General features: G+C 35.8%; 4 protein-coding genes across 11 annotated transcripts in view; 3 read left to right on the plus strand and 1 right to left on the minus strand.

Annotated features, from left to right (window-relative positions):
• Positions 1–583: 583 nt before the first annotated feature.
• LOC145730847 (uncharacterized) lies at positions 584–6,978 on the plus strand. Of its 2 annotated transcripts, none has more exons than XM_081982289.1 (12): positions 584–823; positions 875–977; positions 2,195–2,469; positions 2,531–2,791; positions 2,842–3,282; positions 3,338–3,484; positions 3,541–5,321; positions 5,374–5,666; positions 5,720–6,007; positions 6,063–6,357; positions 6,414–6,616; positions 6,700–6,978. In XM_081982289.1, exons 3-12 carry the CDS (start codon positions 2,197–2,199, stop codon positions 6,819–6,821), a joined length of 4,104 nt encoding a protein of 1,367 aa, XP_081838415.1. In that variant the 5' UTR covers positions 584–823; positions 875–977; positions 2,195–2,196; the 3' UTR covers positions 6,822–6,978. The 2 variants fall into 2 exon arrangements, with proteins under 2 accessions (XP_081838415.1, XP_081838416.1); XM_081982290.1 differs by having other exon boundaries at positions 585–977; positions 2,842–2,941; positions 2,993–3,282.
• Positions 6,979–7,407: 429 nt separating this feature from the next.
• LOC145730849 (WD and tetratricopeptide repeats protein 1-like) lies at positions 7,408–11,009 on the minus strand. Its single transcript, XM_081982294.1, has 10 exons — positions 10,580–11,009; positions 9,839–9,950; positions 9,604–9,785; positions 9,357–9,549; positions 9,008–9,301; positions 8,831–8,949; positions 8,412–8,779; positions 8,108–8,304; positions 7,908–8,046; positions 7,408–7,831 (listed from the first exon to the last, which is right to left on the minus strand). The coding sequence occupies exons 1-10, from the start codon at positions 10,780–10,782 to the stop codon at positions 7,791–7,793; spliced, it is 1,848 nt and encodes a 615-aa protein (XP_081838420.1). The 5' UTR covers positions 10,783–11,009; the 3' UTR covers positions 7,408–7,790.
• Positions 11,010–11,281: 272 nt separating this feature from the next.
• On the plus strand, positions 11,282–12,827 carry Non3 (Ribosome production factor 2-like protein Non3). The gene is made up of 3 exons (XM_081982321.1): positions 11,282–11,442; positions 11,521–12,152; positions 12,209–12,827. Exons 1-3 carry the CDS (start codon positions 11,420–11,422, stop codon positions 12,502–12,504), a joined length of 951 nt encoding a protein of 316 aa, XP_081838447.1. The 5' UTR covers positions 11,282–11,419; the 3' UTR covers positions 12,505–12,827.
• Positions 12,828–13,098: 271 nt separating this feature from the next.
• The window catches only part of sba (six-banded), a 40,381-nt gene continuing 28,106 nt past the window's right edge, over positions 13,099–25,373 (plus strand). For 5 of the 7 annotated variants that reach the window (XM_081983098.1, XM_081983100.1, XM_081983101.1 and 2 more), the window contains exons 1-2: positions 13,099–13,447; positions 13,552–14,265. In XM_081983098.1, coding sequence (XP_081839224.1) covers positions 13,607–14,265 — 659 coding nt within the window. In that variant the 5' untranslated portion in view covers positions 13,099–13,447; positions 13,552–13,606. Of the gene's footprint in view, positions 13,448–13,551; positions 14,266–19,623; positions 19,643–25,373 lie in introns of those variants that run through there. The other 2 variants (XM_081983099.1, XM_081983104.1) reach the window with 2 other exon arrangements.

Consider the following 25,373-nt stretch of genomic DNA (forward strand, 5'->3'; position numbering starts at 1 on the left):
TTATTTCACCAATCTTTGACAGATATCCCGTGATCCTACGTTCTATTTCATTAATGCAGCCACGTGATAATTTTCTGTGTGACCAAAACAATATAATGTTTTTTGGAAGACCTTGGAGGACAGTCTAATCAAATTAATTTTTATGTTAAGCTTTTAATTGTTTAATAAAAGTACAAATTGTTGAAATCTTCTTTCTATTATGTCGTTTGGTTTTATTTTGTACTATTTATGAACTGTACAAAAGTCATTAAAGGAAACTAAACTTTGAACAAAATTATAAAGCTTTTCTATTTTCTTCAATATCACTGGTTTTAACAATTTCGGTTATCCAATTTTGCCAGAATTATCTTCATTTATGTAAATTGATATTGAAAACAAAGATGAGGTCAAAACTAGATGAAGAACCTTTATAACCTTACGCTCACACGTATATGTGTTATGTCTATAAAGAATGCTGCTGTACGGCAAAATAACAGGTCTTTGGTCGTTATATAGTGATGAAGAGAAAGGGGACCCTGGTGTACCAATTTGTGGTACTTTTACTGTTAATCCGCGACGTTCATCTCGAACCTAGAACGTCGTTCTTGCGTGCAGCATATTATCTTTCTCTCTCTTCTTATAACAACTTTTAATTCTTCAGAATCGATTTTAACAACAACACAACGGGCAGTACCGCAAGGGACCTTGGCTCGTCGTGTACTGCGGTGCGCACATTACCACGCGGGTACCGTGGGTGCGGTGTTTTTTCGAAACTTGGTTGACCTTTCCGGATTTTTCTCTATCACGGCTGACAACTTTCTGATTATTGGATTTTCATACTTGTGTATGTGTGTGTCTGTGTTAAGTGAATTTTGCTAGAAATTTTTTTTTTAAGTGTTTTAGACGCACCTTTTAAGAAACGAGAGCGCTCTCTACGCCCAAAGGCAACATATTGCGGGAAATGGATTTTTGAACTTTCTGTCCATTCAACAGAACAAGTGAGTTTTAATTTTTGTTATCTCAATAACTTGTACTAAAAAGCTTAAGTTCATTAGCATACCATGTTTGTAAACGCGTTTTTTTTATTTATATTTTTCGTGGCTCCTTATTGTTAATAAATGCGTGTGTTAATCGCTTTTGGAAATCCGGATGTAACAAATTCTCTAAACAATTAACCAACATGAAAATTTGATATTTAGGTGTACCAGTTGAAAAACTCCTTTTTTCTTATTTTAGTGATTTTATTTCCAGATATGTTTCATTCAGCACTGTAAAGTATAACTTCCATGTTAATTCATAATAATTGAAAAATCATACATTTCAATTGTTGAAAAATAATTTTACGAAATCCATTAAGTATGACCGTTCGCAGACTATAAAATAAATATTACCGGTTACAGGTCATTAGATATTCTTACCAAACCTCTTCAAGTTTTAACGTAATATAATTTTTTGTGGTACAGATTCTTAATTTCTTCTCATGGTGATTTTTTTTTCGGTAAATTTCTTGACTAACTTATTATAAAAATTGAAAGAATAGTATAAACAAAGCAAAAGAATTGAAGAAAGTGCAAATTCACTGTTTTATTAACGTAATTGCTTGACAAATACTTAAATTCCACCGATTTCTAATGATGTGCAAGTGAAAACTTTGAGACAGAAACACAAACCTGCTCGTTAACGTATCTACTTATTTGTTGTAGAGTAGATCTTCAGTTTTAAGACAGTAAAGCATCAGATTTTTTGAAATTCTTTTAGAAGAACGTCATCATCATTGTCGCGACCTTTAAATCTTTTTTATTTTGTTAAGGTTGCCAACAATACATTTAGTGATCTCACGTCTTTGGCTTTTTCAAGTTCAGGAATCTTCGGATTGCGCCGTCGTTGATTCGATATGCAAGTTGAGTATATTCCAAACCCGATTCTGATGGAAATACGAAGAATTGTACAGACTGGAGACCTACATACAATAACCAGAATAACGTTAGTTTAGCGGACAGATAGCCTTAAGCCAGCTAATCAATTCTAGTTACAGTTTTATGTTCTAAATCAGGGAAATAAATTTTGTTTGTATATACTAAGCCCTCATTTTTGATTCCCATGGATGTGAAAAACTAGATCTACATATCTCACGTAAAAGTGGATCAAGCCTTTATAAAACGTTATTACAAAAGAAAGTACTCCTTATAAGTGTTAACTCATTGAATATTTACAGATATGTTGCATTTAAAAGGGATGTTGATGGTCCTATTGGTGTCCGCAGCAACCGGAGAAAAATTTTCGTTCGTACCCTGTCAGGAAATATCTCCGGAACTACGTTTTCCTTGTTCCTGTGCCCTTGACCCTACTGAAGAGTCTCTTGAAGGGCCGTCCTTGCTAATTGATTGCGATCGAGTAGTCTTTCCGCATGACTTGGCTTTTATCCCATACGGTGCGCCTATAGTCTCATTTTCTCACAGATTTTCTGGACATCAGTCTTTACCAAGCCAGGTATGCATCCTTCTTACTGCAAATAGTAAAACTAAAAATAATGCTTGGAAATTTTGAACAGATTTTCTCGTCAAGTTTACCTCTCCGCAATTTGGATTTATCCCATAATTCACTTCGTAAATTGACTGAAAGGATGCTACACACTTTGCAAAGCACCCTGACTGAACTAAGACTGAGCCACAACCTGTTGGGGGACACTCTAAATCCAATTTTCTCTACTAGCGAGTTCAGAGGGCTCAAACACCTGCATCTTTTAGATTTGAGTTCAAATGGAATCAAATCCATTGAGGAAGGCATCTTTGAAGGTTGTCACAACTTGAAGGTAAATGCTAATTTTTGTACCTTTGCATCATGACTGTACGTATGTTTCAGGAGTTGTATCTGAACAATAACGATTTCAAAGTTATTCCCAGTGGATCTTTAAATGGTCCCGAGTCTTTAAAAATACTCTCAATTCGTAGTAATCACATAGGTAAGCAACTCTTTTATGCATGTGCTAGTAATAAAAAATATGCGATTGCAGATTCCATCAAATTGGACTCGTTTAGTGTCCAATTAAATTTAGAGAGTATAGACTTGACTGATAACTTGCTAGCCACTATTGAAAGTGGGGCATTTGCCAAAAGGGAGAACCTGAAAACCCTAAAACTGGCCCATAACAGATTGACCAAGTTCAATAGTGATGTTTTCACCGGAGCTGAAAAACTGGCCAGTTTGGACTTATCCAATAATTTCATTGGAGAATTTCCCAGTGTCGCTTTAAAAACCTTCGAAAATCTGCGCTATTTGAATTTGTCGTCTAATCTAATTCAGGTTAGTATATGAGTTGCAACCTGATAAACTGAAAAACTCATAACTATGAGCATAGACTTTAGACAACTCTAACATGGCCTCTTTATCCACATTGTACGAATTGGACTTGAGCAGAAATAGTCTAACCAACATCGTCCCCGGCACATTTTTAGGTCTCAAGCAGCTCAGAAGACTTGATATTAGTGTCAACTCTTTGAGAACGGTATATTAATTATTCAAAATTAATTCACATAATATGATATATTTTTGTTTGGACAGGTGGAAGATGACGCATTTGAAGGTTTGGACAATCTAGAGCAGCTAAACATAAAGGACAACAACATACTGTTGATTCCCGCTTCAGCTTTAGGAAGATTGCCACGTTTAACTCACTTATATCTGGACTATAACAGAATCACAGCTTTATCAGGAGATATTTTACGTTCAATAGCTGAGAAAGTGACTAACTTAGTATTGGCTACTAATGTGGTCAGAGAACTACCTGGAGGAACTTTCCAGTACTTTAAAAGTTTAGAAAGGCTGGACTTAAAACGAAATTGGTTGACTGGGTTGACTTCTGATGCCTTCACAGGTTTGGAACAGATACTTAAAAACTTGGACTTATCTGAGAACAGGATCATGGTTTTACCTTCGAGTCCTCCAATACATTTAAGTGCTTTGGAAATATTGGATTTAAGTGACAATCATTTGACTGAATTGACTAGGATGTCGTTCCAGTTAATGAGGTCATTGAAGAAGTTGAATCTTAGCCATAATGAGCATCTGAGTAAAATTCCAGCAGGATTGTTTAAAGACTTGGTAAAACTGGAGGTGTTAGACTTGAGTTATTGCGGCTTGCAGGTTTTGTCTTCAGAATTATTGCAAGATACTAGATCTTTAACACATATCCACCTGGGACACAACCACTTTATAGAGTTGCCCGATAATGCTTTTGCCAATATGCCTAATTTGACTTCAGTCGACCTGTCTTATAACAATATAAGCACCATCAAACCAGGAGCTTTCGTCTTTGTACTAAACATAAAAAGTTTGAATTTGAAAGGCAACCAACTAACTTCCTTCAAAGGGGAATACTTTAACACCGGTACCAGCTTAGAAGTTCTAGACATTTCAGATAACCAACTCAGCTATTTGTTTCCTTCATCCTTCAGAATCCATCCAAGGTTGAAGAAAATCCTAGCTGGAGGCAACAAATTCAACTTTTTCCCTGCTGAACTGATTGCTAACTTACAGTTTCTGGAACTAGTAGATTTATCTCGAAATCAGCTAAAATCCATAGATGAACTGGACTTTGCCAGACTACCCAGACTCAACTCTTTGATTTTATCCCATAACCAGCTGGAAAGTTTAAGTGAAATGGCTTTCCATAACAGCACTCAACTTCAACTTCTGGATTTGAGCAACAACAGACTGGATCGACTAGGTGAAAGAACTTTCGAGGGTCTTATTCGTTTAGAGTTACTTAACTTGGACAGCAACAAACTCACAGATCTACCGGAAAATATCTTTGAAAGGGTTCGACTACAAATGCTAGACAACATTATATTGTCCAGAAATAAGTTTGTAATTCCGCCGCTAAAAGCGCTACAACGCCAATACTTTTTCCTGGACTCGGTGGATTTATCGCACAATAGCATAGAGGATATTCCGGAAGAAGACGGTATCATGGTCAACATCAAAACATTAGATTTTTCATTCAATCCTTTGTCTTCAAATGCGGTAGTTAATGTTTTAAGTGAACCTAAAACGGTACGGAGCTTGAACTTAGCTGGAACCGGAATCTCTGAGCTGGTTCGCCTGGAAACGCCCTTTCTAAGGCACTTGAACTTGTCGTTTAACAACATATCCAAACTGTCGGAAGTGGTTTTTGAAAGAACCACTTTATTGGAAGAACTGGATGTGTCGCACAACGCTATTAGTAGTGCAAGTGGATTTGCGAAAATCTGGAAATATCTGCAGAACTTAAAAATGCTCAACATTTCTGATAATTCTATTGATGCTATTTCGAGTGATGCCTTTGATGGACTAAATATGCTTAGGTAAGTGACTTTTTCTTATCGATATAGTAGGAACTTTACTGTATTTTTATAGATACCTCGATATTCACTCATTGGAAGAGTGCGCAAAAATTGAAAAGACCGCCTTCAAACAAGTACCCAACTTACTGGAACTATCAGCGTACAATTACCCAAAACTGGGTTATTTGGACTTGAACGGGGTCCTGCAACAGGTACCCCTTTTGGAACGGGTCCACATTGAGACTAAAGACGCCGTAATTGGTAAGGACCAATTACAGTCAATGCTCCATCCTAGGTTGAAAGAATTGAGCGTGACTGGGTCCAGATTAAGAAGCATTTCATCTGGAACTTTATCTGGAATTAAAGGTTCACGAACTTGTTGGAAGTGTAAATAATAGTCTTATTAATTATATTGATAGGTCCGGAAGTGTTGATCCGGTTGGTAAACACCTCTTTGACCACAATTCCGCCAGCTCTGTTTTTCCCGGTGCCCAGGTCTTCAAAGACTACTTTAGATGTCTCAGGGAACCAACTGAGCACTTTAAGCGTGCAACTATTAGCAACACTGGAAGATCGACGTGGTGATTTGAAGCTGATTGGTTTGCAGAGTAATCCGGTGATTTGCGATTGCAACTCTCGAGGCTTGAGACGTTGGTTGCCTTCGCATATGATGGAGATTACTTGTTCCGGTCCGCCGTATTTAGCTGGTAAACCTCGGTATTTGTTTCCTATAATAATTTTGTTTAACAACATATTATGCAGGAAAACGTTTATCGGAAATTGGGGATGATGAATTGACTTGCGATCCTAAGAAGATGATGCAACAAACCACAACTCAAACCACTTCTTCTGTTTTGACCACCAAGCTCATGCAGAAGAAAACAACGGAACCGGATATAATTTGGTCAATGCCAACAACTGAGAAGTCCCAGCCCAAAATCAAAGCCACTACCACTAGTCAAGCAGCTTTGAATAACGACGACACTCTTATTATCGGAATTGTAGGAGGGGTGGTTGCTTTCATCGCTATTTTGATCATCATCATATGTATTGTAAGGTAAGTGGCTTGAAGGCAACACAGCTAGATATCGATAATAAAATTGAGCAAAGCAGGTTAAAAATGAGCAGCTCACAATACAGAGGAGGGCCCGTAACCACTGGATCTATCGTGGCACCTGGTATGATAGGTTCAGCAAGCAGTTGCGCGTGCAGCGTTAAGGGGGCCCCAGCCGGATCGATGGGGGGCACAGCTCTATATGCAATTCCCCCCAATTATGCGGCCACTCTACCCCATAAAATGACATCAATGCATCAAGGTAGACTTACAACTGTTAATTTGGAGCAATTAATAAAGTTTTACAAATTATATCAGTAATAACTTACCAAACATGAATTTCAGGAGGCGTTAGAATACCAAGCACGGCTTATTCAACGATGGGACGAGGACCTTATTATCAACCAAGCCAAGTCCAGCCATACTTTATAGCCGCCTATCCTAGTGAAGAAAAAGTCTATCGATGAAGACTATACCTCTAGTGTAAATAGAGCTTTAAGGCCATATTGGTTTTCGTTTTTGAATATTTTTATATTACACGAATTTAACAAATCAGGGTTATTAACACTATAAATGTTTTTTATATTTGTTATGGATTTCTATAGGGTGATCGAATGTTTGGAGTCTTCATATTATATGTAAAGAAAATTTGGTTATATTGCTGGCACAACTTAAAAAAATATAAATGAAATTGTCTAGTTAGGTTTTGTAACATTACTGAGACAAGCATTTTGTGTCAGGTTACTTGCCATTTATTACCTTAGGTCCTATCAATTCTTATTGGAGCAAAAATCGAGCCCTTTATTAGCCATTTTTCTGTTTGTTAATATTATTTTTTACAAATAAATGTTATATTTCCTACAATGTTGAGCCGTATAGAGATAATTGTTGGTGTTATTGGTACTTTTTATAGTAGTTGTACATAAAATATATTAACATAAGATATAACCAGTACAAAACTTACACAATTAGAATTTTTCTGTAACCGCAACTCAATTATTCTTTATTATAATGTACGCATAACGATTTTAGGTATAAAACAAATACCACTACTAACCAAAAACTCAAAATTTATTTAATGAGCGTATTTAAGTGTAAATTAAGTAATTTATAGTTATAGGAAAATCCCAAAAGTAGTAGGGTATACATAACAAAAATTAGTAAAAAACATATTTTTTGAAAAATAGGTGTTTTCAGACTATTCAGAGAATATAAGATTGAAAAATATGAGCAAGAACAAAATCCTATAATATTATATATTTATATCTAATTATATCACAGTTAAAAGTCCCTTTCTAGCTCAACCAACTTGCGGAAGAACAACTGTCAATTACAAGTCAGCTAAAACACACAGCTACTTAATAAAAATATGATTGACAGTTATTCCATGCGCATTAACATTTTAATATCATTTTACAGCTTATAATCGCCTAATGTTAAGAAGTCCGGCAATGGGGCATTTCCTCGAAGGGTCTATCTGTAATAAATAAACGAATTATTAGTATATATTAGTCTAATTTTGGTTGGCTTATAATCATCAGTTTATAGCTTACCAGCATTGAGAGAAGTACCTTGCATTTGGTAACCCATATTAATCAGTAAAGTTTCAAACGGATCCATAGCCATGCGATGTTGATTGGCCCGCACCACAGTTCCGACTTCCTTAACTGCTCGAGTATTTTCGATACCGTCCTGCAAGTGACATAAAATGACAATTACAACATGGACTAATATCCACTGTATGTATTATGACCTCCGGCATAGGCGACCACAATCTAACAACAGGGTCAATACCACTAGAAGCGATCAGGCAACTGGTTGGATGAGGTTGAAGACAATTAACTATTGACACATCTCCTACTAAAGCGTTGACTATCGTCTGAGTCTTGCGTTCCCACATGAAAATAACGCCCTCGTCTGATCCGGCGCAGACAAAATTACCATCTTCACCTAAACAGGGGATTGTTGATTTATAACTAAATTGTACTGAACTGTTAAAAGAAAAGGTTAACTCTTCATATCTGACTTTAGAGAATGTTCACCACAAAAAATCTCACCTAAAAAGTTGGCTTCCATAATATCAGTGGTAGTATTACAATGTCCGACAAATCTTAATTTGTAATCAATAGATTCGTGACGTCTCTTTGTTTCGTCCCCTTGTATGAGACTTCGATCCGTATTGGCAGGCGGCGAATCCAAAGGTTTGTGTTGTAACTCTTGAATGGAACGTCTAATATTTTTGGCTTCTTTCTGGTCTTCGAAATTCGGTTCTATGTCGCATAAATAGCTATACCACCTTGTAGCATCATGTTCCCATTCCAAAGCCAATAAACACTTAATCAAGTTGATATAGCCTTTAATTTCGTTAGGCCAATTCTGGATTACATATAAATAGTCTTTGGCAGCGCAATATAAATCTCCAACCCTGTAAAGAATGGTTACCATTGAAGTTCTCCAAATATGCTAAAGCTAGTACCATCTGCGCCTGTACAAATGAAAGCCGCGCCTCATATAGAAACAAGGACATAAATCTTTAGGAAACCTTCTTGGTTTTCTTAAATCATAAGATTCCGGTGTGTAACTGTTAGAATTCTCCTATAATTATTGATATAAAAGAGCACTCTTTTTGTTGACAAAAAACTAAATTACTTACCAAAGTGCATCTGCATTGGTACACACTGTGATTTCTTCTATTTGCAGATACAGAAGGGACAAAAATTTCATTTACAGGAGTTCCTTTATTGACATCAAACAAATAAATCTGTTCACCACCCATATTTACTAACATTTCTGACCCAGCAGCATTAAATGCAATATAAGTCACAACATATCTGTTATTGTTGCTGTACACATTTTCAGCTGCCAAGTGCCCAGGTGCATAGTATTGTACACAGCCTGGCACTTTTAATTCATGCTGTCCGGGGTATATCAAACCAATGTCTAGTGTCTAAAACGATTACTGTGTATTCCTGAACAAAGAATGGTGGTTATACTTCTCATACTTTGTCTAAAGCACAAGGTTTTAACATTCGTCGGTCGTAAAGTCGAACAAAGGCATCATTAGAGCCTACTGCCAAATAGTGTGGTTTGGTGGGATTGATTGCAATACACTTCATTTCACATAAAGATTGGTAGCTAACAAACACGTTGGCAATATAACTCGCACAATCATGAGGCTCTCGTAAGTCATACTGCCTGCAGAACTTACATACAAAACCAAATTGGAGCAATAACTATTTAGATACTTACATCACACGTCCGTCTTCGCTGGCTGACCAAAACATTGTAGGATCCATGGGAGAGCTTGCAAGTCTTTTCACACGATTTTTATGACATTTACAGTCCAATAACTGGGTACCATTAATAGTTTGTACAATAACCCTACAATCACCTGCTGCAGTGGCTATAATACTGTTGTTGTTTCCTAAAAACTGTTACCCCCCAATTTGTCAAAAATTTAGGTTGGGAAAAGTGTGTAACATACTTTAACAGAGAAAATATTACCAATATGATTAGTTGGTAATACTTGGACTCTGCGATGACTCATTGGTTCCCATATCATTACTTGAGTGTCATCAGATCCTGATGCTAACAATCTAAAATTTTAGATCAGAGAAAAGTGGTTATCCATTTTTTTTCAAAATGACTTAACTACTAATTCATGTTTATTTTTGTGCAATGAATCTACTGGTGATATTTGTTTGACTATGTTTTCTCTAAAAGCAGCATCATCAGATATATATCAGAAAAAAAATTGTCACAAAAACAAAGGACCAAACCAGGATTCAAGAAGGAATGAATGAATAAAATCTGTAAAAAGAACCTTTATTGACCAGTTTATATTTTGACATTAAAAAGTTATTGAGTTGTGGTTTACAACTGCCATCAACTATTAAAAATGTATACTTGGTACCTTAACTCTAAAACATTGATGGTCAGTGACCAGGATTAATTAAAATTGCTGTACAGATTTGAAATGTGGCTGTGAACATTCCAAACCTTGAAAAAACAAAACTGAAAGGGTTTAACTCCCAGTTTAATCATTAAAAATTAATACAATAAACTGTTGAGCTCCCTGTAATTTAGCCTGTAGTGATCTAATGTATTCAAATGCACAATTTTTTTTCAATTAAAGACATACAGCACAGCATTACAGTTAATTAAAGAACATATTAACTGATTTCTATCATCAATATACTGTACTATTTACAGTTAAAGGTCTTACCGGCCATCAGAAGACCACTGTAGACAATTTACACATCCTTGATGCCCTTGTAGTTCATACTCAAACCCAAGCCTCCTGACTAGGTCATAAGTAAACTGACAGTACCTTTGGATTTGTTTGGAGGCTTGAGGGTTTAACTCTCTGTATTGAAGAAGCTGCAGAAGGTTGGTGCGCTCATGTATTTTCTCCAATTTCTTCTCCATTGTTTTGAGAAAACACAGCAACTTTCCTAAAAACTTTTAAACACTTGGGTTTTTGTTAACCTTATCCAGAACATTTTCTAATGAAACACAAAATTGTTTTGGTGTAACTAGTAGGGTTTATTAATATTTTAGGAAGTTATTCAATGGTAGGTGTTGGTTAAATGTTATTTGATAAAATTTGGACTTTTTGATAGTTTATATAAAAATACTTCAACACCAATGTCATAATATGTCAAATAATCCAAAAATGTCCATGAACTATTGACATTTGTGTATGACGTTGACATTGATTTAGTTTGGTTATGTTAACAACTTCCTGCTATTTACAAAAGAACCGACATTTGATGAGTTTTTGTCGTTTTGTGTATTTAATTTAATGTTGTTCTATAGTAGGAATTGTGATAATAAAAAGTTTGCAGCCAAAACTCTCCCAGTGTCACATTTTTAGCCTTAAAACTTGTACAAATTTGAACTCCCGCTAAAAGTTGGTAACAGTTTACAGTTGACATTTGAGTTTTGTTAGGTTGGCACCGTTTTCAACTCGAAAAAGTCTTGTCAACACGTGTTGGAAAGTTGAAAATTTTAGTGTTTTTGAACTGCATTTTTAACGCTAAATTGGGCTTTCTTTTCGTGAGTTATGTCGGTTTTACAGCGTGTGGTGTAAGTGTTACCTATACTCATATTAAAGAACATTAATCTGGTAAGTTAAGCTCTATTTCAATGGTCTTTAATTTGCAGCAAACCGACCACACATAAAGGCAAAAAGGTGCTCTTGAAGAAAGAGCCTCAAGTGATCGAAGGAACTAAGCGTGCCGTATTTTTTAAAGGACGCAAGACATCGGAGAATGTCCGAAAAGTTTTGAAGGATATCTATGATTTGAAAAAACCTGATGCTCATATGTTAACTAAAAGCAATGATATCACCATATTTGAAAATGCCACCCCTGTGGAGGCTTTTTGCAGAAAACATGATTGTGGCCTATTTATGATGGGCAGCCACAGTAAGAAACGTCCAGATAATTTAGTAGTGGGTAGAGTGTTCAATTACACTTTGTTGGATATGATTGAGTTGAATATAGAGAATTATGAAGGACTCAAAGAGTTTGCTGCCTCAAAAATTACTATTGGGATTAAACCCTGTTTGTTGTTCAATGGGCCACTATGGGAGCAATCTGAAGAGCTGAAGCAATTAAAATCAGTTTTTATAGACTTTTTCCATAAGGAACATGTTGATTCAGTGAGGCTACAAGGAATTGAGCACACTATTAGTTTTAATGCTACCCCTGATGGTAAAATCTGCTTGAGATCTTACAAAGTGTTGTTGAAGAAGTCTGGACTAGCAACTCCGCGTGTGGAACTGGAAGAAATTGGTGAGTTAAACTGTTTCTATTCAATTTTTATAGTAAATATACAATTTGTTGTATAGGTCCCCGAATAGACTTCACATTGAGAAGAACTAAGTTGCCATCTCCTGACTTGATGAAAGAAGCTTGTAAGAAACCTAGAGAGCTCAAAGTGACCAAAAAGAAGAACATTTCTACAGATGGGTTGGGCAACAAGCATGGTCGTGTGCATATGGGTAAACAAGAAATTAATAAGATCCAGACAAGGAAAATGAAAGGACTTAAAAAGAGTGTTCAGGAGAAAAGAGCTGTAAAGCGTAAAGCTTTAATAGAAAGTGGTGACATTAATGTTAAAAAAAGGGTGAAGAGTGTGAATTAGGTTTTACTGAAATTTCTGATTGTTGTTTCAAAATGAACAAATTTGGAGGTACTGTTTTTGATTGAAATTTTTTTGTGCCATTTTTTTAATATTAATATTGAGTGTTACTTTTTAGTAAAAGGTTAAAGTTAAATTTAAACCCTACTAAACATCAATGTGTTCAGGCAGTGAGTTTCAAATTTGTTCTTTTTGTGTTGTAAATATTTAAAACATATTGGTTAAATTTTGTAATTAAGTTTATTTTTTAGGAAAAAAATTAAATCTAGGATTAAGTTTGTAAATATGTTTTTTAAAAAGCAAAATTAAAAAAAAAAACAGTTGCAGTGATGGGTTTTGTTTTTCCATTATTTTTGAGGTTAGTTTAGTATAGTGGCTTTTTGTTTGCCAAAGACTAAAAAAAGTTAACGTTAAAAACGTTTTTTTTTAAACTTTAATGTTAAGGAACTCTGAATCCACCTTAACAACTACACATTATTAGAATACAATTATTTTTTACGATTCCTACTTAGTCGAGACTCGAACCGTTCCTAACGGAGTTGTGTCTATGCATTGGCAGATGGCGTTGCGCGCGTATTCATTTATTTGTTTTTGTCAGATTTTAATATGGCGCCTTGACGCAAGAGACTTCTGGGAGTGTGTAGATAGTTTTCATTTTTCAGTGCTCAGTTTTAAGCGGTGTAATCAAAACCTAAAAAATTGTAATCGTTCCTAAAACGGGTTAAAAATTGCGTATTCGACCGGTTTCACGTTAAAGTGGATTGGATTAGACCGTTCCCAGTGTTAGTTGATCATGCATAAGTACATGTTTTATGGACAGGTGTTGGGTTAACCCAGCAGCCGTCAACTACAGAACACATTCAAAGCCAAATTTTACTCATCAAGAGCTTGTAATGGTAATTATTAATAAACGGTTCAGTTCGGAAAAGAATTATACGACATGCAGGTAGGTGTTATTTATGGACTGGTCATAAAAGGTCTGTTTACCTTTATTTTCACAACTTTTATTGCACCCTTAATTGACTTTTCAACTACTGTTTTTTTTTCTAGAACGCTCGCAGCTTAAAAAGGGGCACTACGCGGGGGCTGTTGATATGCAGTTACGATGGCCTTAAAGCCTGATTTGAATCAAACAGCCAATCTCCAAAATGTCGTAGTGTACGTTTCCAATGACAACTTTGCCCAATCCTATGCAGTTGAGTCTCAAAATGGTTCACCCCAAACCAACCTGCATCCTCCAGGGTATCCACACAACATGGCCCCCCTGGCTCAAACAAAGAACTTTAGTGCTGCTAAACAACAACAGCAACACATTTTTCCTCAAGGCAGTTACTTTGAGAACATTGGATTTCCCTTGAGTAATATTGCTTACCAGAATGGGGCCAACCTTAAAAGTGAGGTGGTGTCCAAACCAGATGAATGTGATAATCGGGACAGGTACACTGAACCTTATGTCACCATTTTGGGTTCAGAAGTGCCTGCTCAAAGTGTACGGTGTGATTCAGTGCGGTCAGAGACTGCAGAATCCAGCTGCAGCAGTCTTAGTTCTGCAGATGATGGAGTGATTGTGGTGCAAAATCCATCACCTGAGATGGTTGTGTATGACCCTAGTGTTAGTGTTCGGCCTGGTGGTGGTGGCCTAGTGTTGGTAGCACCTCCTCAGACTCAAGGAACAGCAGTAATCAGTATAAATCAGCCACAGTTTACTACAGTTCCTTATGGCTGGAAAAGACTGCTGAACAATGGATCTGTCATATACATTAGGTAAGTTATTCATTTTTTGACTCCTATGACACTCAATCAAGTAAAAATTTATCTAGTGGGGTTCATTAACTTTACGTACAGCCCTCTTAGACATCCAATGTAATTGTCTGCTATGTAATCTAGTCGTAGTGTAGTAAAATCAAGAGGAAATGGTACCTGGGGTATCCAAAGTTGATTCCATTATTCACTTTATCAATTTAATAAAAAATTTATTTGATAATTGAAGAGCACACTTGAATAAAGGGTTAAGTGATAAATAACTAAAACACAAATTAAAGAAGTAAATTGCATTTATGGGTGCATTTATACTTATACCTAATGTAGTACCCACATTATTTGAAGAGTACTAATTTAATTAGTGTGTTGTCATTAATTGGATGAGATTTCATTGAAGTTCTTTCAAGAATCATATTTTTGAAGAAGAAAAGAGCTAGACCACATTTTTAGGAGCATTTTTATGCTGTTGTCAAGGATGTTGTAAATCTTTTAAACTCAACCTAAAGTCCCTTTAAGGAGTAAGGTCACTGTGAAATTTACAGACCTTCCCTAAATACCTTTTTAGGACACAATGGCATTGCTTAAAAAAAGAAACTTTGATGCAATATTGGATTTAGGCTTTTTCCATGATCAGTCATTGATATGAGTCACAGTTGGCAGTAAACTGTGGCAATAAAAGCTTATTAACTTTCTAATTGATCAGGGTCGGGGATATAACATTGCTTGACTTTCTCTCCTTGCATTGTTTTGATTGTACCAATCTGCTTTCTTTTACTCTGTGGATTAGGATCTTAATTTTCTAAGGAATTAATACCAATTACTTTACATGATAAAATTTAATAACCATTTAAAGGGTCTACAGTAATGGCTTCCCAACCACCTTTCAAAACCATTTTTTCTAGAGGAAATTCAGACCAGGGGTCCACTTTTGTTAGGGTCACGCTTCAGCACTGAAGAAAATGGTCTTTGTATGCCGGCGCTGGTTTAAACCTCGATTTTGGGAAAAAGAACTAAAGAAATCGGCCCGGTGGTCATTTGTAATAATTCATGTCAGTTACTCGGTCAGTTACTTAGTTATTGTTTAGCTGGCATGATGTAGAAAAATTCCCTAACAGTTCTTGGTGTTATCCAAGTGCAAATTTTATTTCTTTTATGTGTTATTACATCAGTAACCTCCATAAAAGCTTTTTTCTCCACATAGATTTCTCTGTCGATTTTCTTAATGATGAATGTTAGTGAAATCATTTACCATGTCATTAATGAATGGCTTTTTAACATTACTACTGTTATTTCAACTCTTAGATTGAGAAAAAATATGTCACATTTGCTAAGGGACTGTTAATCTCCAAGTGAATTAATTTCCTGTTGACAAAGGATCTAATTTGCTACCATCCTAGTCCTTACTCTATTTAGCCGATTTAGCCCGAAACTTCCGTCTAAAGTGTGGATTTAGGGCCGATCGGCGGCTAACTCGGTATGCGAAGGGTTCGATGAAGTCGAACACAAAATTTGATCAGACCGGATGAATCCCAGCTATGTTATTAAGTTTTCAGTAGTTTCCTCGGTAGCTTCAAAGGGCCCGTAATTGCCATAGTTGAACAGCACACACATCAGCTAATAGCATATTCTGCAAGTATTTGCTTGGCACTTGAGGATGCTAATTAAAAACTTGTAAAAAAACAAAGTGTTTTCCAAGGTGCCAGTAATAAAACATTCATGAATATTAATAATGTACTCGCGTTTAAAATTACAAATACTTTATAAATAGAACCAGTTAATATAGGCAGCAATTACCAGTGTACTAAAATTGCAGGAAAACCGCAGCAAAGCCCCAATTCGGTTTGAATATTTGACATTGAGCTGATAAAACTAATAATGATGTAATATGTGAACGTTTTGAGAAAAAATGCGTTGATAAACCTTATCGAATGTATCTACTTCTTTTGTAAACATACATTCTACACAGGATGTTCTTAAAAGAAAAAGGCGTTACGAACTTTATTTAATACTGTGCAGGCGCCGTCAATCAATCTTAAGGACCATGTACAAGAGACCTTTCAAATTATATAATCCCAGATCTGGAGGGTCTGATAGGAACCAGAAAAAGTTAAAAATAAATTATCAGTTAGCTTAAAATTTACTGAACAGAACTATTCATATTACAATATTGAATGTACGCCTCATGTTGGAGAGATTAGCTTCTGGGAATAGGCAAAACCTTGACTTGGTTATGTAGGTACCTAGGGGAACAAGGATGATCCTTTGATATTGCCTACTTAGTTTCAGGCCCTAAGGAGAAATGACTTGAAAAAAATCTGACCCAAAAAAGGATTGACTGAAAACGTTACAGAATGCACGTTTGCAGCTAACTGAAAAATTATATTTGTTTTTTGTGTGCAAATTATAAGTATATAACCAAAGTTATATCATAGTACTAAGTAGCATGTTTGGTTATAATTACGCTACGGTGATGTTGTTGTCTTTTATAATGGTACCCCTACCAATATAAATTTGCGAAGTAATGAAATCATATGATTAGGATTAACGACGGTCATGTCGTGAACGGATATGCGAAAATTATCCTTATCTTGCTAAAGATTAAGTTGATTCTTTTGTTGTTAATGTTTTATTCATGATGCGTAGGTTCAGTAATTCCTATCCTCCAGTAGATAGTAAATCTCATCTTCTGGGCTTTGTCTTGGTTCATAAAATTTTTCTTAATTGCATTTTAAATACTGGATATATTCAAAACTTTGGATACTAGCTGGTTAATTTACCTATTTTAAAAAATTACTGGATCCAAGACTGGACCACTTCTGAAAAACTACCCTAGATTAACTGTTTGATGATTTGTTCCTGACTTCTTCTCTTTATGTTTTTTCACTTTTCTTTATGATGACAAATAGTCCTATTGGCTATTTCCAATCTTCTTCACAGAGGCAGGGTCTATTCCAAAAACAACAGCTATGTAATAGTAAACCAAATACGCATTTGCATGTTGTGTGACATACGCTTAGCTAGGGGAGTACTAGCAAAGCATAAGGTTTGCGACACGATTTGGTCGGATATCAGATGTGACATGCATATACCCAGAACCCCCGGTTTCGATAAGGTGGCACCGGGGGTTTAACCCCTTTTCAACCCATTTCCTTTGCACTTTAACATGTTACCAGGATAACGCAAACGAGCATGTAATAGAGTCGTTGACCTTACGAAACACGCTCGCACAAATTACTCACTCAACAGTTTAAGTCGAAAAAGTAAGTTGAAGAGAAATCAATCTAAAATAGGCCCCATATGTATTTGGAGGGCTTTTCATTACAGGCCACATACCGAAAGATGCTGTTGACCCGAAAAATCCTCCGGAAAAGCCTGTCGGCAAATCGCATGGGACCGCCTAAACTGGGATTTAACAGCGAAGGTTGTGTGAAAGAAAACCTCGAAGAAAACTGAAAACAAGGTTGCCTATTGGCACTTGGTATAGCAGACATAAAAGTTGGAGTGATTATTGAATATCCGGTTTATGCTGGTCGAGCACCCTTGGAACTGAATAATCCATAACATTAGCACAATTTGTTTGAGTTAGGACCTTAAAATACCTAGTACAAAGCTTGTGGATTGTGTGCCGTGTGCCAAACTTGGCAGGTAATAAATATCTGAATGCTTTTTTACAACCCCAAGACCGCTTAGAAGGCAATAACACGGAGAGCGCGATCAATAACGCACCCGATGTGATACGGTCTACTACCTGTGTTTCATTCTCTGATGCTATAAAATAAGTTTGAGCACTTAAGCAAAACCGATGATAGATTTCGGTTGTTGGATGATTAATGACGATCTAAAATACGAAAACTGTTTTTGAATAACAAATACTTTTCTGGTAAATTTTTAGTTTCAACACGATTTGACACGCATCAACTCTACCTTTACTTTAATCTGATACACGTATTATTAACCCCCGTATTCACCTCCCTCTATATCTGATTACGTTCACGTTTTTACGTACACCGTCGAGGGGGTGGCAAAGGGTTTTGCAGGTGTTAGAAGGGCAAGTAACGAACTCCACATGTTTTACTCATATAATCAAATATGCTTCCCTATTTTTACCTAGACATGCAATCCAATTCTTTTCAAGTTTGGTAAAAGAAACGAGCATATCGGTTATTTACAGACGTTTAAGACAGATTCTTCCATTGGTTGAAATGTAAATGGTTATTTTCTGGTAGTACCCGATTACATAATCCGTTCGACCTTTATTAGTTGCGTACCACAATTTAATCTAAACAGGTTCCTATTTTATTAAAATGCCTTTCCCATTGAATACCTAATGAAAGATAAATAAGTGGATTATTGCTTCATGGCATTCGAGCTTGGATGTGTTTTCCGTTTGATATTATTATTGGTTATAGTGCCTACCGGCTGTTTATTCATTGAATGGTTTTAAATAATTTTCGAGCTTATTTATCGCTATACAAACTGGCTCTGATGCAAATTAATAATCTACAATTTATCTATAATAAATTAGCCTAGTTATTTAGTAGCATTTAAAGCTCGGTTCGTTTTAATCGTAAATTATTATATTATGATAGGGCGGAATAAAATTTGCCCTACTTGAGGGTGGAAAAGGAAAATTGTATTTTCCGATATTAAAAATGTGTAGTCGTTAGGGGAGGACTTCTTACGAAAATATCGATTTAACACGCAAATTATTTTTTTCCTGGTGCTTAAATTTTACTTAACAGTAAAGTGGCAAAAATTCATTGGCGTACTAAAACTTATACACACTCATTTTTTAAAAACTGGTACTCTAATGTCCGTTTTCCCAACATTGAGTTTAAGGACATCTTAGATAAGTTTAGTTTAGACTGTGTTAGTTTGCACCTGGTCTGTCACATTTAAACCTCAAGAAGTGTCGGGGAAACAGGCATAATACGATTACCTAAGTCACGTTGACAATATGCCTAATCGATATTTTTTTCTTTTGTGACATTGTTGCGCAAATAAAGTCGATTTTGGCTATTAACCAAACAAACTGCGCCATTAATAATGACGAGGTCACAGCACATTTTAAACAAAACGACTTGGAAACAAGTGGGCAGCATTTTAATAATAACTTAATAAGCGGGAACACCGACCGTTGCTTTGCTACGCCAACGCTTCTGGTGAGATTTAATCCATTCTCAGGAAAAACATTGCTTTGATGTTTGTTATTTTTGTTCCAAGATCGTTACTAGAGAATTATGGAGATAATTGTTTATAGGAAGAAGTAGGTATACCTCGAGAAGAAGTGGAAGAAAAGTAATAAAAAAAGGAAGAAACTAAACCAAGAAAAAAAGAATCAAAACAGTATAGAGAAACACATTTTCCTTGGGTTTGGTTGGTAAGTTTTAAGCGCGATATTATGAAGATTTTGTCATATCTGCCTAGCAAAACATTGGACCTTTGTTGACACATTTTTAGAAAATGACAACTCAAACAGCAAAAGTTTAAAATTGACCACAGAAGCACTTTTTATCTTGGATCTTACTTGGTGCCAAAATAGTTTCAGTGACAAGTATAAAAAGTGATCAAGAGCGCTCAAAGAAGCTCATGCAGTATTTAGTATTTCAAGGAGCAATAGTAATAATTGTACAAAAACCAATTCAATATTTGCTTAAATTTCCAATTTGTATGGGATACACGCGCGCACACACGACCAATCTGAAGTGTTTACCTACTTGGTAGATGCGATGAGACGATTATACCGGGGCACATTTTATACACATCGCGGAAAGCTAACAGGTTCCAACATGCCGTGCTAACATAAATATAAATGCCGGCACAGAGCCATAAATTACGACGACGAAAAAGTAGCGTCTCTTTGCTTGGTCGTAATTTTATTTTATAAGTCACGATGTAGTGTCAACGCCGTATCTCCTGATACATCTGACGGGTTCCGAACCCGTTACAACCGTTCAAACCATAAGATACTAAATATCTGAATTGCTAAGTAACCGTATCTGTTAAAGTGCAAAAAGTCATCTAAAGAAAGTAGCTTTTTTATCATTTGCGCTTCTGGATCGTTTTTGACCACACATTTTGACGGGTATAAAAGGGCAGTCATAATTCACTAACGAGTTGCTTTCTACTAAAAGTGGAAGCCCTTTATGTGATCTTTGATCAGTCTTGAGCCCCCTCATGAATATTCGAGGACAAATCTCGTTTCTTGCGCAAACAAAACGTTCGAAAAGTCGATCTCCCCCTTCTGTTTACTGATCCCTTGATTGCCTTGGCATTAGCGTTTAGTCAGACCGGCAGTGTTTTATTTTTTCAATCTCAGCTTCTTAAAATGTAATGTGTGCCAATATTTGTTTATTGCAAATTTAGAAAAAAAAATAACTTACCTAGACTAACCAAGTGCGAAATCCACCAATATTGTAAAGTAAACAAAGGAAAAAAGCGGCAACTATGCTTTAACCTCAAAATTGAAGGAACATTGAATGACATCTGAAGTTGACGTACATACTGTCAAGTATCAGTTATCTTCTGTGAATTATGCGGCGTTGCCAGACGGTTTTTTTTTTCGTTATTAATATTTAATGCTTTAACTAATTTTGATTGTTTTTAATCACAAAAATATGTTTGGTAGCCTAAATATCCGATTAGTATAGGTGGCAAAGCTTGTTTTTATAACTTGTAACTAATTGTACTGCATTGTTAATAGTACAACTCATTGTGGAACCGTGTAACAGCTATTTAAGACTATGTTTGACAACATTGCAGAAGGTAAATTGTGGTTCCTCCACCAAATCATTGTACACTTTTGGAGTTTTTTGAAGAAAAGATTTTACCGCAAATTTTCTTTTTTCTCTGGACTATAGAAGCCGTAATCTATATGCAAAAAAAAAATGTGGTGAATGTGAAATGTGAAAAATGGTGACCAAACTCGTGGATGCTTAATGTTTTCAAGACCCCCCAGCAAAAAATCACGTTTTAGCAAAACTCATTAAGTAGGTATAAATACATAATCGTATAATTGAGCGTTGTTTACGTTTTCTAGACAATGAATAATTGTTTTAAGTGACATTGTTCTGTTGACCTTCATTGGTTGATTTCCAACAGTATAATTTGTCGCTCAATTAATTCCGTTTTGCAATTAATAGTTCTCAAGCTTAATTAAGAAATTGTTAATCGCACAATCACTTATTGATTTCGTTGTAAAGTTCGTGATCGCGTCATAAACACGGCATTTTCCTGAACTAGAGACAGTTACTCACACATAACCTATTGACGGGTATTAATTGATCTTTAAGCACGAAGCTAAACACATCTCGGATGGCGATTTCAAACCGAAAAGAAAAAAAAAATGTTATCCCGCTTATGATGATAGATGGGGCTTCACACGCTACACGATCATTTAGTCGTTACGATAAATCACCTAAGACCTTTTGGCCATTCGTGGTGTTGATATTACACGGGCTTTCATCCTGTGATTATAGACAATTTATTAAATATATTTTACTCAATTTAGTCGTGTAACCCATTAATAACACGCCTCCCAACTATCACCGCAAAAACTACACTGTAGAAAACCCCATAATTTTGGTCAGCTTAACGTATCAATCAATGTCCACTAAAGGTCGTAAGTTAATTCGGTAGAATTTGAATTATTCTGCATGAAAATAGATTTTTTTGTTGTTTTTACTTTCAATACAGAGTGTCCTAAATTCTTAAGGTGCTTGGGAGCCAGAAGGTGTCAGAAATAGGTACTTTTTGAAATTCAACATCATGTGAAGAGTTACAGAGTTCATTTGTAAATCGGTTGGAGTTCATGAACCTTTAGAAAAATGTTGGTCAAAAGTGCAATTTTTGGCAACATTAGATGAAATAAGCACAAAAAGCACTATGAATTTTTTTTTAGGTTAGTTTAGGTTCTTTTTGAAATTTAATATCTCGAAAACGTGAGGCGCTAGAGAGGTCATTTTCAACTTATTTTCCTCCAATTCTTTATATCCAATGCACAGCAAAGCGCATGTTTATGCCAAAGGAAAGTGTGTCCAGAATAAGGAGGGCACTATGGAGATCTCGAGGGAGATTTTGAAAAAGGTAACATGACTCTCCCTATCTTAGCCACTGTAAGCTAAAATAAGCTAAAAAAAACATTTTTTTTCCATAAAACCAAAGACTCATAGGTTTTCTTTTAAAGCCAAACTTAATAATGTTTTGTTGTTTTTTTTTAATCTTTTTTTATCTGTAAAACTATTTTTGGCAAAATTGTTAACTATAGGTGTGGTGTTTTAAAACCGCTACTTAAAGGCTGAGATAAGAATGTTCTTGAAAAATTTTTTTTTACTAACTACATCTCTTTTCGTCTTCAACAAAGATGTCGGACATGATTTCCTTCGACCAATCGAGTGATATAATCATCGAACAATCCAGTTGAAAACAATTTTCAATGGTTTTTTTGCGATCGATTTAATGGCGTGCCTGTCGCATTTACGTCCAGGAATTTTTGTTGCTGGCCAGATTGCAGGCCGGACCTGTGTCGCAGTGAATTAAACGTGTATATAGAGGGCTCGCAAACCGGTTTCAGGAGCCATCATTTTAAATTGCATTCCCTACACTATTCGCATTGCGAATTGCCAGCGAGTAAAAGCGTAGTTTTTATTGTGGTCCTAATTAAAACCGGGGCTTTTGTCGGGTTGCAAAATTTATCTCACTACGATTCAGTGTGATGTAACCCTTTTTCGCTCTGGTTGATTGTTTTGTATTATTAGCTACTCATAAAACAGAGAACTGATTCATAATCAGGTTTTTTGTTTGAATTGTAAAGTTGTTTACGATTGGCTAAAGTCAAGGTTAAGCCAAAACTTGACACAAAAAATGTGTTTCTGTAATGTAAGCAAGGCGGCGATTCAATCATTTGGCCAGTCATTTTAGTTGTGGTTAGTTCCATGATAATTACCGAAAAACCCAGAAAAAACTTCTAAATAAGCTATTTTTAGCACATACACTGCATTTATTTCGAAATTAATAAAAACATCGTGTTTTCTAGTTATCCCATTTGCTAACTTAATATCAGAGATAATATGCGTTCAGGCGTTTAAAATTTGAATGTAGCTTCTGTAAAGCTGGAGAATTTGCAACTGAAATACGACGTTTTACTGCCAAAACTGTTACGCTTCGGTGAATAAAAGCTTCCTGAATCAAATCAATTTTACCATAAATGGTCGGTTACTCGTAGTAACGACGGTCAACCTGATCTATTTGTATGCAAATCGATTGAATTGGAGGAATAAAAGTTGGAGTTGCACGTGAAGAATACTTTGTAGTCGAAAAAGTGTTACAAACGGATGTTTAATTAAGTTAAAACATACACGGACCGTAATTATAATTATTACTAGAGCAAGACGAGCCTAAAAATGTAATTAAGCTCCATCACTATCACTCTCTTAATCTACCGCATAATTTCGTTATCTGTTAGTGTAAAAATAACTCGAGCTTAACTGGTAATTCGTTAATTTTCTCTGGTAGACTTGCGCGTATTCATACAAAATCCGAATAAACGATAATAAATTTCGTTAACAAGTATATCAAATGGCAGTAAGCCTGTACAAAAAGGAACGCCATAACATAGCAAAACCGGCGCGATAAGACCGGATGATTTACATTTAAAACTGTTTTGTAGCAAGATAAAGTGGCCTATAAAATGAACGTGCATAATGGGTTTGCCATCTGTTTGCGGCCCCGGTTATGTGCGCAATTAGAATAGTTCCTTGCCGTTCACGACCAGTCATATTTGTATATGATTTACATTTGAATACGTCTTTTCATAGTAATAAAGAATACTGTGTTTGCAATCGAAAATCTTGTTTGGTTTTATGCCAAATATTGTACGCTACCAGAAATTTTGATTTACGAACCTCAGATGGCGCCAAAATGTTTTTTCGAAACGTAAACTAATTCTGCTCATTAGGTTTGAAAATAATGGTTCCGCCACTGTCTCAATCCAAACCATCCAGCAGAGCCAATTTTAAAAGTATCAGCCCAGAAGAGTGGAATGAAATGTATCTCCCCTGCAGGATTTGTTAATTCCTACCATAAACGTTACACACGTTACAGAACGCTATAACAACCATTAAATTATCTTTTGTATTAAGATAACAAACATGAACATAAACTCGAAGCCGTAAATTTATTTACATTTCGCGCTTATCCCCAGTACGACCGAACTGGAGAGTACCAGAGTTAATGAACAGACGCCTGCGAATGGCAAAACAAATATTTAGTCTTTCCTTTTTTTTGTGGTTTTTTTCGAGACTGATGTGTTCATCTTTATTGCGGTTTTACCGGCTACATTACTACAGAACCAGCGAAAAACACTCAAAATCCAATAAATCCGAGCCGAAACTCGGGCTGGATCTGCACCGTGTCATTAATCAAACGCCATTAAATTCAGTTCACCGTCATCAATAACGTTCCTATTTACTGCTGATCCACCATTTATTAATCAGTGGCAGAATTATATCCCCGATAATTAAAACTGAATTTCAAATTTCCTCTCAAGCGCGATCGATAGCATTTGGGAAAATAACCGAATTTATTGCCTGTAGAAGACTAATAAGCGAATTAGAAACGCCAGTGGCGTATTGACACTTTTTACAAGAAGTGAAATTCCCGGGCCCTTTTCGGATACTGTAAATCCAATAGTCGATTTCTTAATTGGTTCGTTACATAACAGCACTTCAATAACTTCACATTGAAAAATAAATCAACGCTTAAACAGACCCACAGTATAATAAATCATAGTGCGGTTCATTAAACTCGCTATATCCACGGCTCTTATAATATAATAATAATTTTTTCCATTTGCATCAAAAGAATATGCTTATTATTAATGGTCCGTTGGAGTATCCAACGAATGTCAATCATACAGAGCCGGTATGTTAAGAGATTACATCCTAAGATACGATCGCTGCAATTATTATTAAAGGCTCTGATTAGAATGGATCTCAAACACCATCTGTGCAGGGATAAGCTCGAACAATTACCCGCTTCAATTATAATTTTTTTTTGCCTTCATTCAGATCTAATGAGTTGTTTTATAAAAGAGGATATAACTCGGTGTACAG

Source organism: Ips typographus, linkage group LG6 (assembly GCF_016097725.1).
Source record: "Ips typographus isolate SLU linkage group LG6, UJ_Ityp_2.0, whole genome shotgun sequence".
Classification (NCBI taxonomy): Eukaryota; Metazoa; Arthropoda; class Insecta; order Coleoptera; family Curculionidae; genus Ips; species Ips typographus.

Excerpts from the sequence above, each read along its gene's own strand:
- LOC145730847 (XM_081982289.1), top strand. The coding sequence starts at position 2,197 with ATGTTGCATTTAAAAGGGATGTTGATGGTCCTATTGGTGTCCGCAGCA. Across the intron at positions 3,485-3,540 it reads GTGTCAACTCTTTGAGAACG|GTGGAAGATGACGCATTTGA; the intron begins GTATATTAATTA and ends TTGTTTGGACAG. Across the intron at positions 5,322-5,373 it reads GATGGACTAAATATGCTTAG|ATACCTCGATATTCACTCAT; the intron begins GTAAGTGACTTT and ends GTATTTTTATAG.
- LOC145730849 (XM_081982294.1), bottom strand. The coding sequence starts at position 10,782 with ATGGAGAAGAAATTGGAGAAAATACATGAGCGCACCAACCTTCTGCAG. Across the intron at positions 8,780-8,830 it reads CATTTGTACAGGCGCAGATG|GGTTGGAGATTTATATTGCG; the intron begins GTACTAGCTTTA and ends CATTCTTTACAG. Across the intron at positions 8,305-8,411 it reads TATGGAAGCCAACTTTTTAG|GTGAAGATGGTAATTTTGTC; the intron begins GTGAGATTTTTT and ends TCCCCTGTTTAG.
- Non3 (XM_081982321.1), top strand. The coding sequence starts at position 11,420 with ATGTCGGTTTTACAGCGTGTGGT. Across the intron at positions 11,443-11,520 it reads TCGGTTTTACAGCGTGTGGT|CAAACCGACCACACATAAAG; the intron begins GTAAGTGTTACC and ends TTTAATTTGCAG. Across the intron at positions 12,153-12,208 it reads TGTGGAACTGGAAGAAATTG|GTCCCCGAATAGACTTCACA; the intron begins GTGAGTTAAACT and ends TTTGTTGTATAG.